Consider the following 21430-nt stretch of genomic DNA (forward strand, 5'->3'; position numbering starts at 1 on the left):
ACAAACACTCAGAAGCCATAGCATCAGTATAGCAACACTCTGGCAGTCTCCCAGAACATCCCATTAACCTTCAATCACCCTGCTGCTATTGGCCAGTGTGGTTACCATGACACCCGAGATCAGTCAGGATTGCCTACCCAAACCCTTGTCCATCATGCCTGCCGGAGACGTCTGTTATGTAACAGACTGGGCAGTGAGAGAGGTCAGACGAACAAAGACCTGTTCACACGAGTTGATTGATTTAGTTAGAAGCATCTGTTATCACTTGTGTAGTTGCTATTCAGTTATTAGTGAGTATCAGCAAATATCAATGGTGCATTTATTGCAAAGGTAGAGTTTAAGGCCTGAGGGCAGTCTAACATGTAAGAAGAGAATGTAAGGCCATACTGTGCAATAGATTTGAAAGAAAACCCATTTGAAATTTCAAGCAGTGCATGGACAACTTGACACTAAAGCACATGCATGAAAACAATAAATAGCCAAATCAAGATATTGTATGACCCAGCTATTTGAAATGCCCTTCAAGTGTGCTAATGCTTAACTGGAAATGTCATTTAAATTCCTTTATTGCACTTACTTCCTTCAAGTGCCTTTTGCTCCTCATTTCACACTCTAAACAATCTCTTCTTTCAGCCCCTCAGTGTTCATTAGACTGACTCTGGTGGTCTGCTTCCACACAGTAAGCCATGAGGAAGGAAACCATAGGAAGTTCATGGTGCAGTGAGTGTTGGTCCCATGAGAAGAAGCCGATTGTTTTAGTATGTTTATTTGCAGAAGAAGACAACAGCAAGTGAGAAATTATATGGGAAGGAAAAAGGACAAAAAGTAACTTTAGGGTAAATGAATGCACCCATAGTCAAGGTTTGTTGTTTATATATTTTAATATATTACAGTGGCTGATGTAGCTTCTAAATCTCCTTAATTTATTTAAATATATTTTCTGGATACATCTTGTTAGGATTTCAAAATCCTCTGTAATAATGAAACCCAGGCCACATTTTGAAGTGATAATAATATGAGAAAATTTGTGCTGCTTCATTTTTTTAATAACAGATTTGGTAAAAATTGAGTCTTGGCAAGATCGGACAGTAGGACTGAATCTTTTAATCTAAAGGCATATGTTGTAGACACATAGGAACTTATTTACAAAACTTACAGAATTTATTTATTTATTTCTTGTTAAACTTTTTATTTTTATTTTTATTTTTTAATCATAATTAGACTGGTAACTGAAGATAAAACAGCCAACAAGTGTCCAGCATACATTGAAAGCACCTCATGAAGTTTCTTAAGAGATTAAACAAGGTCATAACCTGGAATATAGACAAATGTCAATGACTGTTTAGAAGCTCAAATATAAGATTTCCTTTGATGTATTTATAAATGCAAGTTTAGATTTGTTAAACACTTATTGTCTTTCAGTGAAGCTTTGGAGATCTAGTGCTCTTTGTGCAAAACAATGTTTTATTCAGTACAAAAGCCTGTGCATACAAATTAACATGCAGCTAAAAGTGGTCTTGATTTTCTCAGTTAAGTTGCAAAGGAGATTCTAAAATATCAAATCATAAAAACAAGGGGGAAAAAAAGTCAGATAAGTTTCATTTTCTACCAGCATTTTTTAAATGTATGAAGACAAACAAATGCCCCTTACATCAACAATGAAAAGTTGTGAATTGGTTATTGATGTAGCTTCCTCTCATTTGCCCCAAGTGGAGAGACTCTCAAAGGTTTGGGACAGCTGGTCATGTGACCCACAACACCAGCCAATTAGAGCGCAGGGCTCAGATTTCATTTGGTGGTGAGGAGTCACTAAGCTCCGCTGAGCTTTAGGAAAGGGAGACTGACTCCTCTGCTTAGCCTCTGAAGTTTTCCAGTACGTTTAGCCCATCCAAAGATGGACTAAACAGCACATCAGACCCGGTGTCTTTGTTATGGGACGTTAAGGAAGCCACAGTAAGAAAGGAGAAGGAATTTGGAGAATTCAACACTTTACAGGCTCTTCCTGGAAGAAGAGGGAGATGGGGGCTGGAGCAATAACCATCTGTGTAAGTACAAAAAACATGATGGTCTGCTCCTTTTAAGGCAGGGAACTCAGTCAGCCAGTATTTAAGTGTGTATGTTTGAGTTGATTATTGTGGAGTATCTGCATGCATCAATGTGCAAGAGTCCCGGCTGTCATCCTGGACTTAAACCTGGGTAAAAGCCGATAGACTGAGGTCATTTCTTCCCATCTGTTAACAATGTCTCATAGGCCACCTGGACCTGACACTCTAGTGTGAGCTTCACTTAATGAAACTTTATACATAAGTTAACATTGCTTTGTTGATTCTTTTTTTATTAGGACAGTAACCTCAAATGGACAACTCTGTATCTTATTAACCCTTAAAAGTTTCGTATTTTAAGTATACACACTACTCTAGTGTACTTGTATGTTCCTTTTAGGATTAAATAAGGTACAAAGTTGTCCCTTATCAGAACTGTCCCAGTGACAAGCTGTTGTATCCATAAAGATACAGTTTTGGAAAATGTAGTTAGTGTTGTAAAGTATGAGCTTGTGTTTGTATAATAGCAGAGAGGATCTGCAGCTGTTGCTAGCATACGCTGCTACAACCAGTTGTTGTCAGGACCACACACAGCATGTGTGCGCACGCATGCGTGACATATCAGCAAACATGAAGACACTGGCTTTTCACCCAACAGAGATGGAGTTTGTGAAATTGAACTAAGACCAAAACCTACATTTATACTAGCTTTTGTAGCCAAGTTTGGGGCTGGTATTATTTTTGTCAATGTTTTAAAGTCTCTTATGATCATCAAGACTGGATTTATTTATTCAGGCACAACTGTTTTCTATGTGACTATATTGTAAAATATAATTTATTTCTGTGATGCAAAGCTGAATTTTCAGCATCACTGGAAAATGGTGCACTTTTTCAAGATTGTTTGATGAATAGAAGGTTCAAAAGAACAGCATTTCTTTGACATATTCTGTAACATTATAAATGTCTCTACTGTCACTTTTGATCATTTAAAAAAAATGACTGGCCCTAAACTTTTTAATTTAGTTTTTGAGCTAACTTATCTTAACTCTTCAGCTAGAAATCATAAAGTTTCACTGAGGTGTATTTGGCAGTCTATAGGGGAGCGTTAGAAGATCCATTGATTCCCAAAAGAGTCAAAGCAGGGGGCGTCATTGTCAGAACCTGTAATGGAAACTTGCAGCACAAAGTTTTCTATTACTCTCATTGACTGTGAATAGCATGACTGTATGCTAATGCTAGGCTCTTCACATATGAAGTGTTGAGAGGACCCTGTGTGGGGTTGGGGTGATTTCTTGGACATCTGTTCCTGTTGGTCTCGCATGAGTAGCTCAGACAGGCTTATGTTCTTAATAACTACTGGAGGAGCAAAATGCTAGAGACTTTAGCAGGAAGATTCAGATATAAAGCTTCTATGCTAATAATTAGTTATCATTATTATTTGAAAGAAATTGGTACTTTTATTCAACAAAGAAAGTTTTTAAACAATGACATTTAGAAATGTTTCTTGAGCAGTAAATCAGTATATTACAGTGATTTCTGAAGGATAATGTGACTCTGAAGACTGGAGTAATTATGCTGAAAATTCAGCTATGCATCTCAGGAATAATTACATTTTAAAATATATTCAAATAGAAAACTGTATTGCACAATATTACAGTTTTTAACAGTATTTTTTATTAAATAAATGTAACATTGGTGGGCATTTCTGTTAAAAACATTTTTAAAAATCACTGATTATTAAGCAAATTATGCTGTCATGCCTTCAAAATAAATGCACTTATACGGTAAGGTACTCCTACTATTGGTATTTGAGCTGATTATGCATAGGCTATAGTATAAACGTGTGTTTACAAAGTGGCCTGGGTCATGCACTGCTGAAAAAGGAAATTTCGTACAGAACACCCAGTTAGAAGATGCTCACATGACTGTAGAGAGACTGTAGAGAACAGAATGAGCAGGCAATCTGTACGTTTATCTGTGCGTTTATTGCATTTTAAGAACTACTGCAGCCTTGCTCAAAAATCTCAAACTAGCCCAAAATGGTTTGCTGCTCTTAGCTAATTTAAGCTGAACTAGGTCACCAGTCTTAGGCTGATTTAAGATTTGTAAATTATTACATAAAAAAAAGCATAACCCTTTAACAATTTACAATGGTAAACATAGCTAACTATTGTCCATCATACTACTTATCAATCTGTGTTTTTTTTTAAATTATCAATAAAATAAATTGTAAATAATAATAATTTAAAATGACAAATAAATATCAGTTTAACGTTTCCCGTCATATTAGCATGCTAACGGTAAACAGGTAACTTGTAAAAAAAAAATCATGTTTTTTTATTTCTCTGAATATAAATATTAACATAAATAATATAATATGAACAAACTAAACTAAAACTTAATAAAATCTATATATACATAAAAAACGTGTTACCTACTAAATACAACTCAGTTCAAAATATTAACAAAAACTACAATAATATATTAACAATACAAAAATAACAATCCCTTATACTTTAGGTGTCTATTACCTAATAAACCTCTTCCCAGATTAACTTAAATTGATTATAGTTTTCATTGAAAGGAAAATATTTGTTCACCACATCAGTATAACTTCCTGACTGCATAAGATTCAAAGCTTTCTTCCTCTAATCCATAACAAGCCCTGTTCTCTAGGCACAGCTGAGTTTGACATACTGTCAGCTTGAGTGTGTTTCCTCTCACCTGGTTACAGGTGCATGGCAACCTCTCCTGACGTAGACACACACACACACACACACACTAGACTCCCTCCCTTCTGTTTCCTGCCACTGACAGATCCACCTACAGTACACAGGCAGTGGGAAAAGTCTCTGATATAAAGGATGATAGATGGACTAGGGTTCATCAAGATGCAGACGGTCAGAACAGTGGATGTGGTTGACTGCTCCTTTCTCTTCTGCTTTTCCAAGCACAACAAGGCAGCCGTTCAGATAAAGGAGGACATGAAGAGGATGGTGCAGCTGCCCATGATCAAACCCTCTCCAGCCACCGCCACGGGGAGGAAGAAGATCTTCGGTGTGTCCCTGCTGGAGTTGAGAGATCTGGGACTGGTCGAGGACGGGGTTCCTGTGGTGGTCCGGAGTATGGTGGAGTATCTGGAAAAGCATGGTAAGTGTTGCTCTCAGCTCATGTGTTAGACCTGATCGCAGTTGGTGGGAGAAATCTGATCTGGGGACAATGATAAAGAATTAAAAGTAACCTGAGTATTTCTTCAGTGAACCATTATAATGCTTTAAGCATCTAATAGCACATCACATCACATCCTGATCCTGGCCTACTACATTTTTTACAAAGAAGAACTCATCAGGTGACTGATACAGGCCTAGGAGTTATTGGACAATTTATGATTTATGATTGTTTTCAGAGGTGCGGCAAATGCCATATAACAAGGGAATGATTCTAGGGCAAACAATTATATTATATATTATTTTGTAATACTCTTTTTTTTGTTCTGTTTTCTATTTTTATTTTGAAATGAAAGTTTTTACTAAATATAGATATAATTATAAAAAATTCCATTTATAAATCTATAATTTATATTTCTGTATTTTAGGTGTTGTGACTAGTCAACAAGTGACTAGTTTTTTTTTTTTTTTTTTTGATTATTTTAATTGCCTTTGATTTTAAGTAATCCTGTTGTGTGACTTGCATTTTTAAAATACAAATATTATTTTGTAGTCATGAAAAAAAAGACATATTTGAGTTTATCCAAAACGTTTTACTACTATTTATTGAAATTCTTATCCATGCATTTTCTTATACATGAATTTCAAAGTTCAAACTTTTTAAAATCAATTACATGTTCTCTGTGTGTGTGTGTGTGTGTGTGTGTGTGCATGTTTTTGTGACATATCAGGACACAACTGTGTATAATGACATGGGTATGACACAGGTATTACAAGGAGAGGGTGACTTATGAGACTTATAACCCATGTCCCCATTTTTCAAAACGCTTCTAAATCATACAGAATGAGTTTTTTTGAGAAAGTAAAAATGCACAAAGTTTCCTGTGAGGGTTACGGGTTAGGGTTGGTGTAGGGCCATAGAATATACAGTTTGTACAGTATAAAAACCATTATGTCTATGGGATGTCCCCACTTTTCACAAAAACAAACGTGTGTGTGTGTGTGTGTGTGTGCGCGTGCTCCTTTTGAAGAATACTGTGGGTTCACTCAGTGCACCATGTTGGCTGAAGTGAATCAACTGGAAAGCAGTGTGTTTTTCTACCTGCCAATAGTACATAATGTCTAAAAACATAAAGTCACAGCTTTTACTATTTTAGTGAATGGCTCCAAGCCTTTAGCTCAACAAAGACCAAGCTGTGACTATTACAATTAGGTAACTGGGTACCGGATCAAGGTCAAACCAAATAAAAAAGGAAAGATGTGTGCACTCAAGAAGCAGCATGATTTCTAATCATATTTCTTCAAAATAATATTTATTTATTGACAGTAAAAAAATACTAAGTTTATCATTATACAGTTAGTTAAAAAAGCAGTATGTTTAATTTATTTAAAAACACAAAAGATAATAGAGAGCACTATAAATGTACAATAATAATAATAATAAAAAACTTCCTACATAATCCTCGAAAACTCATTTGTTAGTGAAGAACTGTGATTGACAACAACATGACAAAACCGCGAGGATGAAATGGAGAACAATATTATTTTATATAACAATACTTTTCAACATGTATTATATTAATTTCACTTCCTATGGACTTAGAATTAGAATTTTTCCTTGAAATCAACTCTCGGGTCTTAAAAAGACTAGAATTGATATTTGTTCCAAACTGTAGTACATCCTGTTTTCCTCTGGATGCTGCTATAACCCTTCAGAGAAGAAGGGCTGAGCCTTTGACATGTCAGCACGAAACTGTGCAAGAATTTTACTTGAGCTTGATTTTTCTGTAGATTTTATGGCGTTGATCAAATATCTTCTCATTTTATTTTTTTAAAGATTAGTTTGTCAGTTGAACTAAAAGTGGCATAACTACGTGTTGAAACCTTGAAATGTTGTTAGTTTGAACTACAAATGGACTTCCAGGGCTTCATGTCTGTCTCATGGTGCCATCATCTGCCAGGTCTTCGTCTGGAGGGTCTGTTCAGAGTAAACGGCAGCGTCCGGACTGTGGAGAACCTGCGGCAGAGGTTTGATGGAGGAGAAGAGGTGGATCTGCATCAGGATTCAGACCCCTGTGCTGTGGCCAGTTTACTGAAACAGTTCTTCAGGGATCTGCCTGAAGGTCTCATCCATCCCTCCATCCACAGTCCTCTCATTCAGCTGCACCAGGGTGAGGCAGCTTTAGTCTTCATGTTTGGGTGGTGTGGTGTGGGGTAGTACTTAAAACATCTGGACTGGTAACTGAAAGATTTTAAACTTCGGAGACTTTATGGGGACATGGTCAGAGAAAATATAAGGCACGACGTACTTGAGAAGTAATGATTTCGTCTTTCATTCGTATGCCTAATTATAGAAAAGCCAAGGATAAACATTTCTTGTTTTGTCAGACTTAAGAAGTTAAGAAATGATACAATTTCAATTCAAAACGACCATATTTGAGAAAAAAGTCATGTAGTTTATCCCTGTATTATCATTAGTCATTAGTTTAAGATTTAATTTAAAAATGTTGTCAAATATGGATTGGGTAAACTGGCAGTGGGCGGGTTTCACAAACCAAAACAAAGACCGACATTTCGGCCCAGACGCACATTTTCAAAAAAGAATAACTTACTGTAGCATTGTTTTTCAGATAAACAAGTATGTTAACTTAGCATGTTTCTTAAATATCTGCAAACATATTATAGTATTTTTATGCTTTAGTAGAGTCAAAAACATGCATAAAACAGCTATAAAGGGATATGGGAATGAAAAATAAGCTGAAATGAGAAAAAATATATTTCATTGCTAAAATTTTTTTTTTTTTTTTTTTTGAAGTGGAGTCATAAGGAAAATGTTTTGCATGCAAATGCAACACCTTTAAAATTTTCCCTATTATATTTTTCCATCACCGTGTCCACTTATCCTTATGTACGTTTTAGATATATTATTATATATTATATAATTAACAATATTTGCAATATATGTCACTGGTTTTAGTGCCAGTCAAACCTGTTAGGCTGTTGATCAACTGAAATTATTTGGGTGAAGGTTATGGTTCTATCTAAAGCTCATGAGTCATAGTCAAAGTAAGTGCTTTAAATCATGATCTGTGTTTTCTTACTGCCTAAAGAGCTCTAGGCAAGATTTTGGCTTTAGTACTTTAATTAATTACATTGTTTTGCTGGCTTGCGTCCATTCAAATTGAAAAAAAAAAAAAATGAATTTGCAACTGTATCATCACTTACTGACCTCTGCGACGTGCAGAGAGGAGACTTTACTTGATTAATGTTATCTTGGTGTCAGAGATCAGCGGTGCACCAATAAACACCTCAGTTTCATATTAATGCTTCCCAAGAAAGAATTTGAACATGAGCTGCTTTCCCCACAGACTTGTTTTCTGGTGTCCTCAAATGTTATTCTGGAGCCCTACAATGGTTCCCAAAATCAGAAAAGTCATGACAATGTTTGAAGAAATGCTGCAAATATCACTGCAAATTCTGAGAAAGGCAGCAGCAAAATCAGTCATTTTAGGCCACAAAAATCAGAAAAAAGTCCTGAGGGATTGATATACATATATATATATATATATGATTTCTAGTAAATTCTAGCTTAGCTTTCACGATCATAGGGAGGTTCCTCTATTTCATTAGTAGTTATAGCAGGCACAATCCAGCGATTTGATGTGTCACTTTCTCTTCCCATGTCCACACACACTATTAAAGCCATCACCCTTCCCCTACTTCGTACAGAGTAGTTCACAGTCAGCTTTATTCACTTCCACATTTACTATTCACCTTAAAAGCGCCACAAAAATCCTTGTCAACACTTCGTGTTTTCACAGAGTTTATAAGGTGATTTAAATCATTTAAAGTAGCATTTTCTATTACTTTGATCATATTGCTTTACCAAAAATATCAAATCCTTTATTATATTTCTGTGTTGTTCTGTCAGAATCCAGTGAGGGTGACTTCTGTAAGGACCTGCGTGAGCTCCTACTCCAGCTGCCAGATATCCACTACAGTCTCCTGCATCACTTATGTCACTTCCTGTCCCAGGTGGAACAGGAACATGCTCATAACCGCATGACCGCCACCAACCTGGCCACAGTGTTTGGGCCCAACATCTTCCAGTAAGTCACAGTCACACAGCTCAAAAGCAAAGCAATCAAATATTTTTTACGTCCATTAATTATATTAGCTTACCCATAATCTGATACCCATGATGTCTTCAAGTAACTTCTTTACTTTGCATTTAAGTTGAAGGTAATTGCAGAAAGCTCTAAATGTTAGATGTTCTGCATGTATCTGCAAGCTATTTGAATGATGTTTCGTCCGCTCATCACCGAAAGGTGCATGATATGTGGTCTGCGACTGCGTGTCATGTTCTCAGTCTGGCTTCTCATTGGCTGCATTTCAGAGTGATCGGGACTCATGTCTCCAAGACACACTTAACACAACCCTTGACCAACTCTGTAAAGCATAGTTTCAATGCCTGCACAGCAGGGATGGAAATTAACTTTTTTGTCCACCGGCCACTGTGAGTGGTGGATTTCAAAATCTACCAGCCACTCAATGTTTTTACCAGCCACTTTCTTGTTTCTAACTGACAATGTGTAACTGCGTATGAAAATTAATACTACAAGATCTACAATTTTAAGCAGTTTATTTAATCTCAAGTCTTAATGAAATACTCACTTTTTGTCTTTCAGTGATGCTCAAAAATGCTGCCTATCTAGACAGCTTACTAGGTTTTGAAACAGCCGACTCTTGCTGAAGTAGCTAATTTTCTCAACTCCGTAGCCCAACCGGATGATACACTGCACTGTTTTTGTACGCATTAATAATGTTGTATTTAATTCCAAAGGAAAGGATTCACCAGTATTTGTATGTGTAACTGTATGTTTTTTTTTTTTTTTTGGTGTATTTTTGTTTTTGTTTTTTTGTGGTTGAGGGAACACGTGGGGAAAAGTCCCCTGTTCAACACTGTATCACTGAAAGAAATCTCGGCTCGCACATTTTTACACCAGCGACAAACAAACGCACAGCATTTTTAATACATCGTTTTTACACGTCTCGTCACGCCAGAGCTGTCAAACATGTGTAGTGATACAATGTTGTTTCTACATAACAACTTACAACCCTCTACGGACACCTTGGCAATTGGCTAGTAATTATTTTAGTTTACTCGCCAGTCAGTCAAGCTTTAAAATAATCAAGTATCATTTAAGAATAGAACTTTCGTAATTAGAAGTAAACTTGATATCCATGTTTGAATGCTTATTAGTCGTTTTAACTGAACATTTTATCCGGACTGGTAGTGGTGCTTTTTTGGTCATTTAGTGTTTCTGTAAAAAAACAACAAAAAAAAAAAAATTTGGGAAAAAAGCCTTACAAAACTCCCGATAAGATAATAATAATAATACGATTCCTACTAATAAAAACTATAAAACACACTAAGGATTACTAAGGATTAATGAGCTGCTGGATTCGTGAGTATTAATTAGGTTTTGTGTGTTCGCTCGAACTGATTTGCTGAAATCAAAACAGGGATGATAATAGGTGAGCGCCAGCCAATGAGATTGCCGTTCGCGCATTAACTCCACCCACTACCGGAAAACCCAGCTGTTCTTAAAAGCTGAAGTCTTCCATAGGAACGACGTTATTTTGACAGGAAAATAAAACAAATAATATTGTTTAAATGTAGCACGTCAATCCCCTATCTCTTCTCTCTCTTTCTCTATGTGAGTGTGAGATAAAGCGACGGCGATTTGTGCTCCTTAACACTAGAGGTTACAGTACATTATACCATAGACAGTAAAAGAAATGGACACAGCGACCCCATTGGAACTCAATTGAGACAAGTTAAGCCCATTTTTAGCTATTTTTAGCACTTCCGTTTCTGACGCCCAGACTCAAACTAAGCATGATGACGTCAGCAACCTGTCTGACAGATGTAAATCTTCTAGTGGCTGTGCGTGCAAACTGCCATCGTTAATCTTGCAGTGACGGTGAGCTTGAGCGGGGAGTTCTTTGGCGTGAGTGAGCAGGAGTAAGTATTCTGATTAATTATTTTGTATAGGCCTAGTATTTTAAAATGTAACGCCAGTACGCCATATTAAGTTAATTGCCTTCGAGCTTCTCCTCCTGTCTGTACGGTAATTTCTCTACTGTGCGACAGAGAGTCCAGTGGTTATGATGCAATCGTTAGCCTATTTTAAAAAAAACTGTTTATACGGGGCCATAATGTAACATAGAAGGTAATGGAACCCTTTATACATTGTCGTATATCTATAGAAATAAATAATGGACAAACGGAGTCTTTAAACGCCTCAGATGTAAAGTTATTCGCTGTCAAAGTGACGCCAAAATGAATGCAAAGTCAATGGGATGCTAACGCAAGTGAAGTTCTGCTACAAGATGGCAGCTCGCGGACGACTTCAACTTCCGGTCGACTTCCTTGCCGCCTGCATTATACAGGTGCGTTGCGGATCCATTGAGGAAAAAAAAGCACAGATCGTCTGACGGAGAGTCAAGAGTGTTCGCGAGTGAAAATATCTGTGCTAAACTTAGCCTCCAACTAACACACTGGCGAGTAAAATCAGATCATTACTAGCCATTGGCTCATATTAGACATAATTTAGTAGCCAGAAGGAAGATTTAGTCGCAATGTAGAGGGTTTGCTTACTAGCCACAGAGCTAACTTCTGAAAAAGTACTTGAAGATTGGAAATAAAATGCATCCCCCGGACAGCAGTTATTAGACACGCGACCGATAATACTGTTTGTTAGTTTGCTTATTATGCCGATAAAAACAAAAAGATAAACACAAACTGTCCATATAATCTAAAATGTTGCAGAATGCTGGAGGAAAATGAACTTACCGGAGTTTGACAGAGACGTGACAGTATGTGGAAACTTGTGCGCGATAACAAATTCAACTCTTCATGCGATCTTTTATATCATGAGCGCGTGCTACAAAATGTACTGTAAATAACCAACTCCTCCAGTGGCACTAACTTCAGCTGCAAACACTGTACTGGGAAAAACGCCGCCGTTTCGAGCCAGGTTTACACCGCCTTTCTCCACGTAGCTGCTTGGGATGATATTACACTTTATTGCGTGTTGTACTCACACCAGGGATGAAAATTAACTTTTTTTTTTTTTTTGTCCACCGACCAGGTGAAACAGTAGGCTATTTATATTTACCCGCCACGGTGGCCGGTAGGTGAAGCGAGTTTACCCGCCACAACACAAACACACCCGCATTTGGCTGGTGGCGGGTGTTAATTTCCTTCCCTGCTGCACAGTGATGAATTATTCTGTTTGTCATAAGTGTACTGTAACTTCAAAAATTAATTTTTTATGACTTCATATTAATTGAGACGCTATGTATAATATTAATTTGTCATATCAAAGGACTGGATACATTTTAAAAAGCATATTTTTCAGTAACACTTTTCTGAATTATCACTATTAATTAGTTGCTTATTAGCATGCATATTACTAACATATTGGCTGTTTATTTATACGTTTTAGCACATATTATTGCCTCATTCTGCACGACCATATTTTCCCTTAATCCCATACCTAAACAACTACCTTACTATCTATTAATAAGGAATATATTAGGAGTGTATTGAGACAAAAAGTTGTAATTAATAATGAGTTATTAGTGAGAATTGGTCCATAAATGTTGCGGAAATAAATAAACCATACAGTTTTGTCTAGTAATTGTACTTTTTTTTTCTTTAAACATAATTTAAAAAATATATATATTTTTACATAATTATGATTTACCAAAGCATGATTTTCTTTTCTTTTTTTTATTGATATAATCCTATAAATTATAACTTTAAATCTTGATGGTTTAAATTGTCATTGCATCATTAAAAATCATTCTTTGAAATACATGTTGGGTGCAAGTTTCGGCTTTCTTGTGGCTAGCTCTCCTGGCTTCGGACTCCAATAGAGGGGGCCAAAGTCTGGGTGGAATTCTTTACTCGATGTCAGCGCTAACACAAATATCACTTACATATGCTCTGTGTGGTCATAAATTACTTGGTTGCTATTTTCAGGCACAGAAACACTCTGATTATTCACAAGTGAATAGCTCTGAGAAAAAAAATCAAAAAGCATTCAGATGTGTACCTCCATACATAACTAACTATCTACTAAAATTTTCAATGTAGTTTATGTCTTACAGAGGCTGGGCATGAAGTAATGTGACATGCTTCGTCAAAATAATTGTTGCATCAATTCATTTTAAATATTATTTTATTTGTTCCCTGTTATAGTGACTTGAAAGGAAGTTGTCAGCTATTGTAATATGAACGCAATCTCTAATAATGCATCAGCCGCTCAGTTTCAGCCACAACATGTGTGGAAGTGACAAAACTGTTTTCTGTTTTAGTCACATACCTATTGTAATATGAACGCAATCTCTAATAATGCATCAGCCGCTCAGTTTCAGCCACAACATGTGTGGAAGTGACAAAACTGTTTTCTGTTTTAGTCACATGTTCTTCTCTGTACAGCATGTTCTCTTTATGGTGAATAATAAAATCATAAATACAGCTGTCAGACGAGCACTCTGTGACCCCATACAGTAGCATTTACTGTATATTTTATCACGCCGTCGTGGGACAGTATCTCAGTGTGGCCTCACACTAAGAGAGAATAATTATTTAGTTTACAAAAAAGTTTGCTTTTAAAACATTTTACCTAACTGACAGCAAATAGTTTTTATAAAACAGAGAGTTCCGGTCCTTGATTCTGATTGGTTGAGCCAATGTTGTAAATCACTCTACAAACATACACCTTTGTTTACGTTTGTGTGGTGCTCGGCAACCACTTTGTTTGAACCACAACCATTTCTGATGAACTACGTTGTTTGGCGAAAAAAATATGTTTTTATTAATATCATTACACTTTGTTTGCTGTTTTATTTTGTGAAACCTTACTAAGTATATATGGAATAACCTTCTTGGGGCTCAAGGGGCTTTTGACGATATAATGTTACCTTGATCCCATAATGACATTTTTTACTACACATTTTTATGAAAAAAGTTGGTTTATTCCTGATTTATTTTTGCATTTCCATTTTGTTCATATTAATACATTTATTGTATTTAATTGAATATGAAATATATATATATATATATATATATATATACTTTTTTTTGCCATATTTTGTCTATTAGTATCGAACCATGTTAAAGTGACAGAAAGCAAAGTGAGAGAAAGAGAGGGGAGCAGGATTGGGAAAGGATCTCAAACTGGATTTCAAACTCGGGACACCCATAGTGCAACAGCACAATATATCAGCGCATTGCCCTCAAGACTATCAGCGCCAAATCTATTCACTGTTATTGCATTATTTATATATTGCTCAGTTGATTGTGATATGTCAATGCTTATGATTTATTACTAAAAAGGGCCTTTAAAAAAGGAGGTAAATGTTGTTTCTGGTTTTCTAATTTAATGTGGCAGCACTCGGTCTGTGTTTTCACAGCATGTGTGTGTTTTCTGCAGTGTGTCATCTGGTTTTGACGGTATACGGGAGCAGAATATCTGTAATAACATTATGGCCAAGCTGATCCAGAACTACAGCGCTATCTTTGAGCCTGCGGTGGAGATAAGACTAATCGAAGAAGAACCTTCAAACCTCATCAAAGTAAAAGTGAGTAATGACAAAACATACAGTATTAACCCCCAATGCACTGCCACTTCACTTGCCCTTGGTTCTGTACCATAGACAAAATTATTAAAGAATAATAAATAGAATTGTTCAGTGCAACACAATAGTCCTTGAAAAGGAGGCATTTAATCTTAATACACGCAAACAAACTAAAATAAAGGTTCAAACCAGTGTTGTTTTAGTATCCTTACTTTACTATCCTAGTATTTATCATTTTTTAATTAATAATAATTTTGATAATTAATAATAATTAATAATATTTTTTTTTATAATAATAATTTAAATGATAACTATATATCCAGAAATTTGTTATTTGCTAAATGTGACCCTGGACCTGGTCTTAAGTCGCTGGGGTATATTTTTAGCAATATTATCGATTTTTATTTTATGCCAAAAATCATGAGGCTATTTAGTTAAGATCATGTTCCATGAAGATATTTTGTATATTTCCTAACATAAATATATAAAAACGTAATTTTTGATTAGTAATATGCATTGCTAAGAATTCATTTGGACAACTTTAAAGGTGATTTTCTCAGTGTTTAGATTTTTTTGCACCCTCAGATTCCAGATTTTCAAATAGTTGTATCTTGGACAAATATTTTCTAATAAATCATACATCAATGGAAAGCTTGTTTTTTTTTTCAGCTTTATGAATAATGCAATCTAAATTTTGAAAAATTGACACTTTAGACTGATTTTGTTCTCAAATTTGTTAGATTTGAACATCTGAAGTACACCAAATGCCTTCAAAACTGCAGAGTAACATCAACCCATGTATATGAATGCATCTTTCACAACCCAAAACATGTCACTTTCTCCTGCTTCAGCTTAGTGGTCACATGCCTCTGTGTCTGCCTGACCTTGCTTTGTTGCTGTTTGCACCGACTCGTCAAAACTGCAAGACATCATCATGCTATCTCTCCAATGCCACCATCAACAGTGTCTGCTTTTCCCTTTAGTTTCAGTTGTCACATGAAATTGTGTTGTTTTCTGAATGCATCGCTCATGTGCACTGATGCTTTGTTGCTGTAGTCAGTGGGTTCAAGTGATCTCGCGTGAATCCCTGAGTGTATTGTTTTGTTCTCAGGAGGCCAACACAAACACTGAAAACACAGAGACTTCAACTTTCAATCCTGCTCCGAAGGCACACGCTCCACATGTCAAAAAGATGAAGGTATGGGTGATAGTATACACTGTGTGTGTGTGTATTTGTAGATGTGTATATGCCTGTATTAACAACCTGCTGCGGTACACAGAGCAGTGTGGGTTTGTTTCCACAGCCCATGTCAAATTCCAGTGACATAGCACTTAAACCACCAGCAATCCAATAACTCTGCTTGCCCTGAGGTGAAAGTTACAATCACAAGACTCGGCTTTGAGTTTAATCCAAATGATGCAGATCTTAAGTCAGTCAAAAGCTATTTTTTTAAAGGAGTAGTTGGGCTAAAAATTAAAATTTGTTGAAAACGTATTCACCCTCAGGCTCTCAAAAATGTTGATAAGTTCTTTTCTCTTCATCAGAACAGATTTGGCGAAGTTTAGCATTGCCTGACTTGCTGTAGCAGTGAATGGGTGCCGTCAGATTGAGAGCCCAAACAGCTGATAAAAACATCACAATAATCCACAACTCCAGTCCATCAAATAACATCAAAGATACATGTTTGTAAGAAACAAATCCATCATTAAAACATTTTTAACTTTTAACAATGTCACTTCTCCCCAAAATATGAGTCCATAATTCATAATAATGCTTCCTCCAAAAAAAAAAGTAAATTTCCCATTGTGGTCTCACATCAACATCCACCAGAATATTTGTTTAAAGCTGATTTAGACTGTTAAACAATTGGTGCTAGTAAACATGCTTAATCTGAGCATATGTCTCTCCTGATTCAGACCGGAGGTAGCAATATTGTGGATAGAGAACTTGTATTTGAGCCAGAAACAATAGTCTGAAGTTGAAAACATCTTAATGATGAATTCTTCTTTCTTAGAAACATGAAGCTTTTCACTTCACCTGACATTAATTGATGGAATGGAGTGGTGTGGATTATTGTGATGTTTTTATCAGCTGTTTAGACTCTCATTCTGACGGCACCCATTCACTGCAGAGCATCCACTGGTGGTGAGTAAGCGATATAATACAAACTTCTCCAAATCTGATGTGATGAAGAAACAAACTCATCTACATCTCGGATGGCTTTTCCTTTAATAGTCATTTGGAATTTTTCATCACTTAAAGACCTTTAACACAGATGAGGCTGGGACATAAAACTAGGGGCTCGATTAAACCTCTTGGTATTTACATCATGCTGACTTTGGATTCTTGTGACCTTAATTCCTGTTAAAGGGATGTATTTGTCTTTCCGATGGGTATTAAAGTTACACCCCGAGGTGTTTTTGTGGACTACAGGATGTGTTTGCTCATGCAATGAGGAACAACACTGAGTGAAAGATGAAGAACCGATCTACGGTAGCTCATGCCAAGTGCACCTCTTGATAAACACTAAGTCAATAAATATATGAAGTCATTAAGTCATATGTGTATTTGCTTGCTTGATAAATTTCACAAGAAGGCAGATTTTAATTGAGTTTTACTCTTACACGCCGGATGTTAAATGCACAAAGAATGAGAGCTCTGTTTTCTGTCAGTTCAATTGAATTAACATTCCCTCTCAAGTGGATGAGGTCAGTTGCATATGACGGTGGTCATGCGTACGTGCTCAGAACCGCACGGTGTAGTGTTTACGTGTCTGCTGGAGACGGGCTGGGTCTCATGTTTGTGTATGTTCTCTCTATGAAGCAATGTGAACCATGATCCTCTTAAATGACTGGCATGATGTTTTGCTAACAATAATATTGTTTCTGTAGATTGAAAAACCTTGTATGAAGGTACTACTTGCCCTCTGGGCACAAGTTTTTCCAAGTACTGGTCAAAGGTTTGGGGTCGGTAAGATTTTGCAATATTTTTTAAAAGAAGTCTCTAATGCTCAACAATGGCGCATAAATGTAAAGCCGCATTTTCAGAATCATTCCCCCAGTCTTCAGTGTCGCACGATCCTTCAGAAATCATCCTAATATGCTGAATTGATGCTCAAGAAGCATTTTTTAATATTGTTATCAATTAAGAAAACTCCTTAAAATGTTTGTGGAAAAAACAGCGTTTATTTGAAATCAAAATCTTTTATAACACTATCTTTACTTATCTTGCTGAATAAAGAAAATGCCTCTAACTTTTAACAGTGATGTACTTCTGCAACTCTTATGTTTCATACAGTTTTTGAGATGCCCATGTTACTATGAACGGTAACACTTTAGTAGAGGGTCCAATTCACACTAATAACTAGTTGCTTATTAGCATGTCTATTATTAACATATCGGCTGTTTATTAGTGCTTATAAAGTACATATAATGCATGACATCCATAATCCTACCCAATACCCTAAACTCAACAACTGCCTTATAAACTATTAATAAGCAGCAAATAAGGAGTTAATTGAGGCAAAAGTCATAGTTAATGGTTAGTTAATAGTGAGAATTGGACCCTAAAATAAAGTGTGACCCTATAAACTTTAAATGTAATAGATTGTATGTTGAAATCATTTGATCAATCATCTTGTTAGGTCACAAAGTGCACGCCAGTTGAAAATTCAGATGATCCTTTACCAACACCAAGAAAAAAGAAGGTAAGTTATATAGTCTTTGTGTTTTTAAAAACTTAAAACTCCTGTCTTCTACAAAATATGATTGTTAAGATCAGTCTGGCTATGTCATACGATATATAAAACTTCACACTTCCTGCTTCTATAACTGTTGTAAATTACAAACCTCATTCACTAGTTGCAAATCAATAGAATTGGATTGCAGTGGTGCAATTATAGTCAGTTCATGGTATAATCAAGTGCTTGTTGTGTGAATTCCCTTTGGGCCTGATCTATTTAGCATCCAGCTTTATTCTATTAACCAGAAGTTGGTTGAGTTAACATCCTCATTGTGGCTTCCTGGAAGGAAGAGTCTTCACATTCAAAAATCAGAAATCTATATTTTTTCGCATCTTCCACCTTCCTGAAATATCTCCGCCAAGGAAGGTCTGAACACACGACAGCTTATGCTGTGTTTTTGTGTTCTCTTTGAAATCCAAAGCTATTATTGAAAGCCCTCTGTTTACACAGACATGTGGTACTGAGGTGATAAGGCCTGTGGGAGAACCGTCGAATCGGCGAACTGGTGTCGTAAACAGGCTGAGAATTGCTGATGGAAAAAATACTTGATGTGACTTTCATGAAAAATAAGACCACTTCCTACAGCGGAGACGTTTCCAATTACATAAGGGGTCGATGAAATCTTTTAGTTCAACACGTAGTGCTCACTCGGATTACCTCATTTTGTTTTGGGTGAACCAGCATAAACAAACAGAACTTTATACACGTGATAGTTTAACACGTTCGAAAGGCGTTATCTTGAAGGTTTTAGCAGATAAAGGAGATTTCTCTTATTTATTGACTTGTTTCGTAGCACGAGTCAAATACTCGTTGTGGTTATCTCCCGAAACTGAAATATTTCCTTGTTTTGGAGGATTACGTTTTACTTGGCATGAAGTTTTATGATTCGTTTTTTTCTATTGTTCTGATCAACATGGGTCAAAGGTTACAGAGATCTTATTTGTCCTACGCTTACGGTATGTGAACTTTGCATTGGGATGTCTTGGAGGTTCAAAGAGTTTACAAAAATGTACAGCATCTTTGGTCGCAGCTACACGAACTATTGATATTTGATGGTGTCAGCTGTCGCTTCCATCTCTGTTTAAGCTTACATAATTTGATTTGAGCATTTTGTTGAGTGTTCAGTCGAGGTGACTGATTATCAACACAGAGGTTAATCTGGGAGGTGTGTTATAAGCCTCTGTTGAAATGTAAGGGAGTCAGGTTTGTTATGAGAAGTGAGGACAGAGAAACATCTAGATCTGGAGTCTTGGAAAGAAAAATGAAACTTTGTTTTATTAAACTCTGATACCTCTAATCATGCGGTTTCTTGTTTCTAAATTTAGTGGGTGTTAAAGTTGGCTAACAGATCCAGTAGAAAAGCACCACCCACATGTTATACTGAGAGAAGACTTCTAGTAAAAATCTAGTTCTGTTATTCTGGAAGTTGTTTTTAAAAATCATGTTTTACAGTTTACTGTAAACACACAATGCATCGTCTGTTAAAACTGTAATTTTAAGGTTTGTAGCCTGATTTCTCTGTGTTTTTGTCAGGTCACTCAATGCACTCCAGTTGAGAATACAGACAAGTCTAGAGAAAGTGAGTCTAGTCCAGACAATCCTGTACCAACACCGAGAAAAAAGAAGGTAAGAAATGATGCAAGGTTTCAGCAAAGAGCAGGGAAAAGTTTTATTTTGTGTACTTTACTAGTGGAATAGTTGCAGAACCTGATTTTACCAAGTGAGACATGTTCATGGGACAACATCTTTGTTGTCCCTGGAAAAACATTGTGATTAACCAATCAGATTTGAAGAACCAGTTTATAGATTTTTGTGAAGTTTACGCTTAAAATCACTGTTTGTTGCTTGTACATCAGTGTCATTAATCTATCATTTCCTCTGATTTTAGGGATTACTCATGGTTAGGGTTAGGTTTAGGTGTAGGGAAATGGTCAAGAATATATTTTTGGAGTAAAATGTTGTTCCAGGGTCAACAAAATATGTTGACCTAGGAACACATCTAACTTAGCAAAATCAGGACGTGCGTAATAGTTTACCAAAACTTGGTCAGAAAGATGTTTTTTTTTTAAAGAAATTATACATTTATTCAACAAGAACAGATTGATATTTTAAAACACTTTGTAATGTAACCAAAGATTTTTATTTGTTTCTTAACAAATGTTGTTCTTTTAAACCTTCTTTTGATTAATCCTAGTGTCTACAAAAAAAATGTAACTGTTTTCTGTATTGATAATAATAAGATTTTTTTTTTTGTTGCAATAAATCTACTTATTAGAATGATTTCTGAAGGCTTATGTGACACTGAAGACTGGAGTAATGATGCTGAAAATATAGATTTACATCACAGGAATAAATCAGATTTTAAATATACAGTACAGACCAAAAGTTTGGACACACCTTCTCATTCAAAGAGTTTTCTTTATTTTCATGACTATGAAAATTATAGATTCACACTGAAGGCATCAAAACTATGAATTAACACATGTGGAATTATATACATAACAAAAAAGTGTGAAACAACTGAAAATGTGTCATATTGTAGGTTCTTCAAAGTAGCCACCTTTAGCTTTGATTACTGCTTTGCACACTCTTGGCATTCTCTTGATGAGCTTCAAGAGGTAGTCACCTGAAATGGTCTTCCAACAGTCTTGAAGGAGTTCCCCGAGAGATGCTTAGCACTTGTTGGCCCTTTTGCCTTCTGTCTGCGGTCCAGCTCACCCCTAAACCATCTGGATTGGGTTCAGGTCCGGTGACTGTGGAGGCCAGGTCATCTGGCGCAGCATCCCATCACTCTCCTTCTTGGTCAAATAGCCCTTGATGCCTT

At 36.2% G+C, this 21430-nt stretch overlaps 1 protein-coding gene across 1 annotated transcript in view; it reads left to right on the forward strand.

The window, feature by feature from the left end:
• Positions 1-4933: 4933 nt before the first annotated feature.
• The window catches only part of LOC113043949 (protein FAM13A-like), a 42002-nt gene continuing 25505 nt past the window's right edge, over positions 4934-21430 (forward strand). The window contains exons 1-7 of the mRNA XM_026203502.1: positions 4934-5192; positions 7171-7380; positions 9141-9318; positions 14719-14866; positions 15975-16061; positions 18508-18570; positions 20140-20232. Coding sequence (XP_026059287.1) covers positions 4934-5192; positions 7171-7380; positions 9141-9318; positions 14719-14866; positions 15975-16061; positions 18508-18570; positions 20140-20232 — 1038 coding nt within the window. The remainder of the gene's footprint in view (positions 5193-7170; positions 7381-9140; positions 9319-14718; positions 14867-15974; positions 16062-18507; positions 18571-20139; positions 20233-21430) is intronic.

Source organism: Carassius auratus, chromosome 26 (assembly GCF_003368295.1).
Source record: "Carassius auratus strain Wakin chromosome 26, ASM336829v1, whole genome shotgun sequence".
NCBI lineage: Eukaryota > Metazoa > Chordata > Actinopteri > Cypriniformes > Cyprinidae > Carassius > Carassius auratus.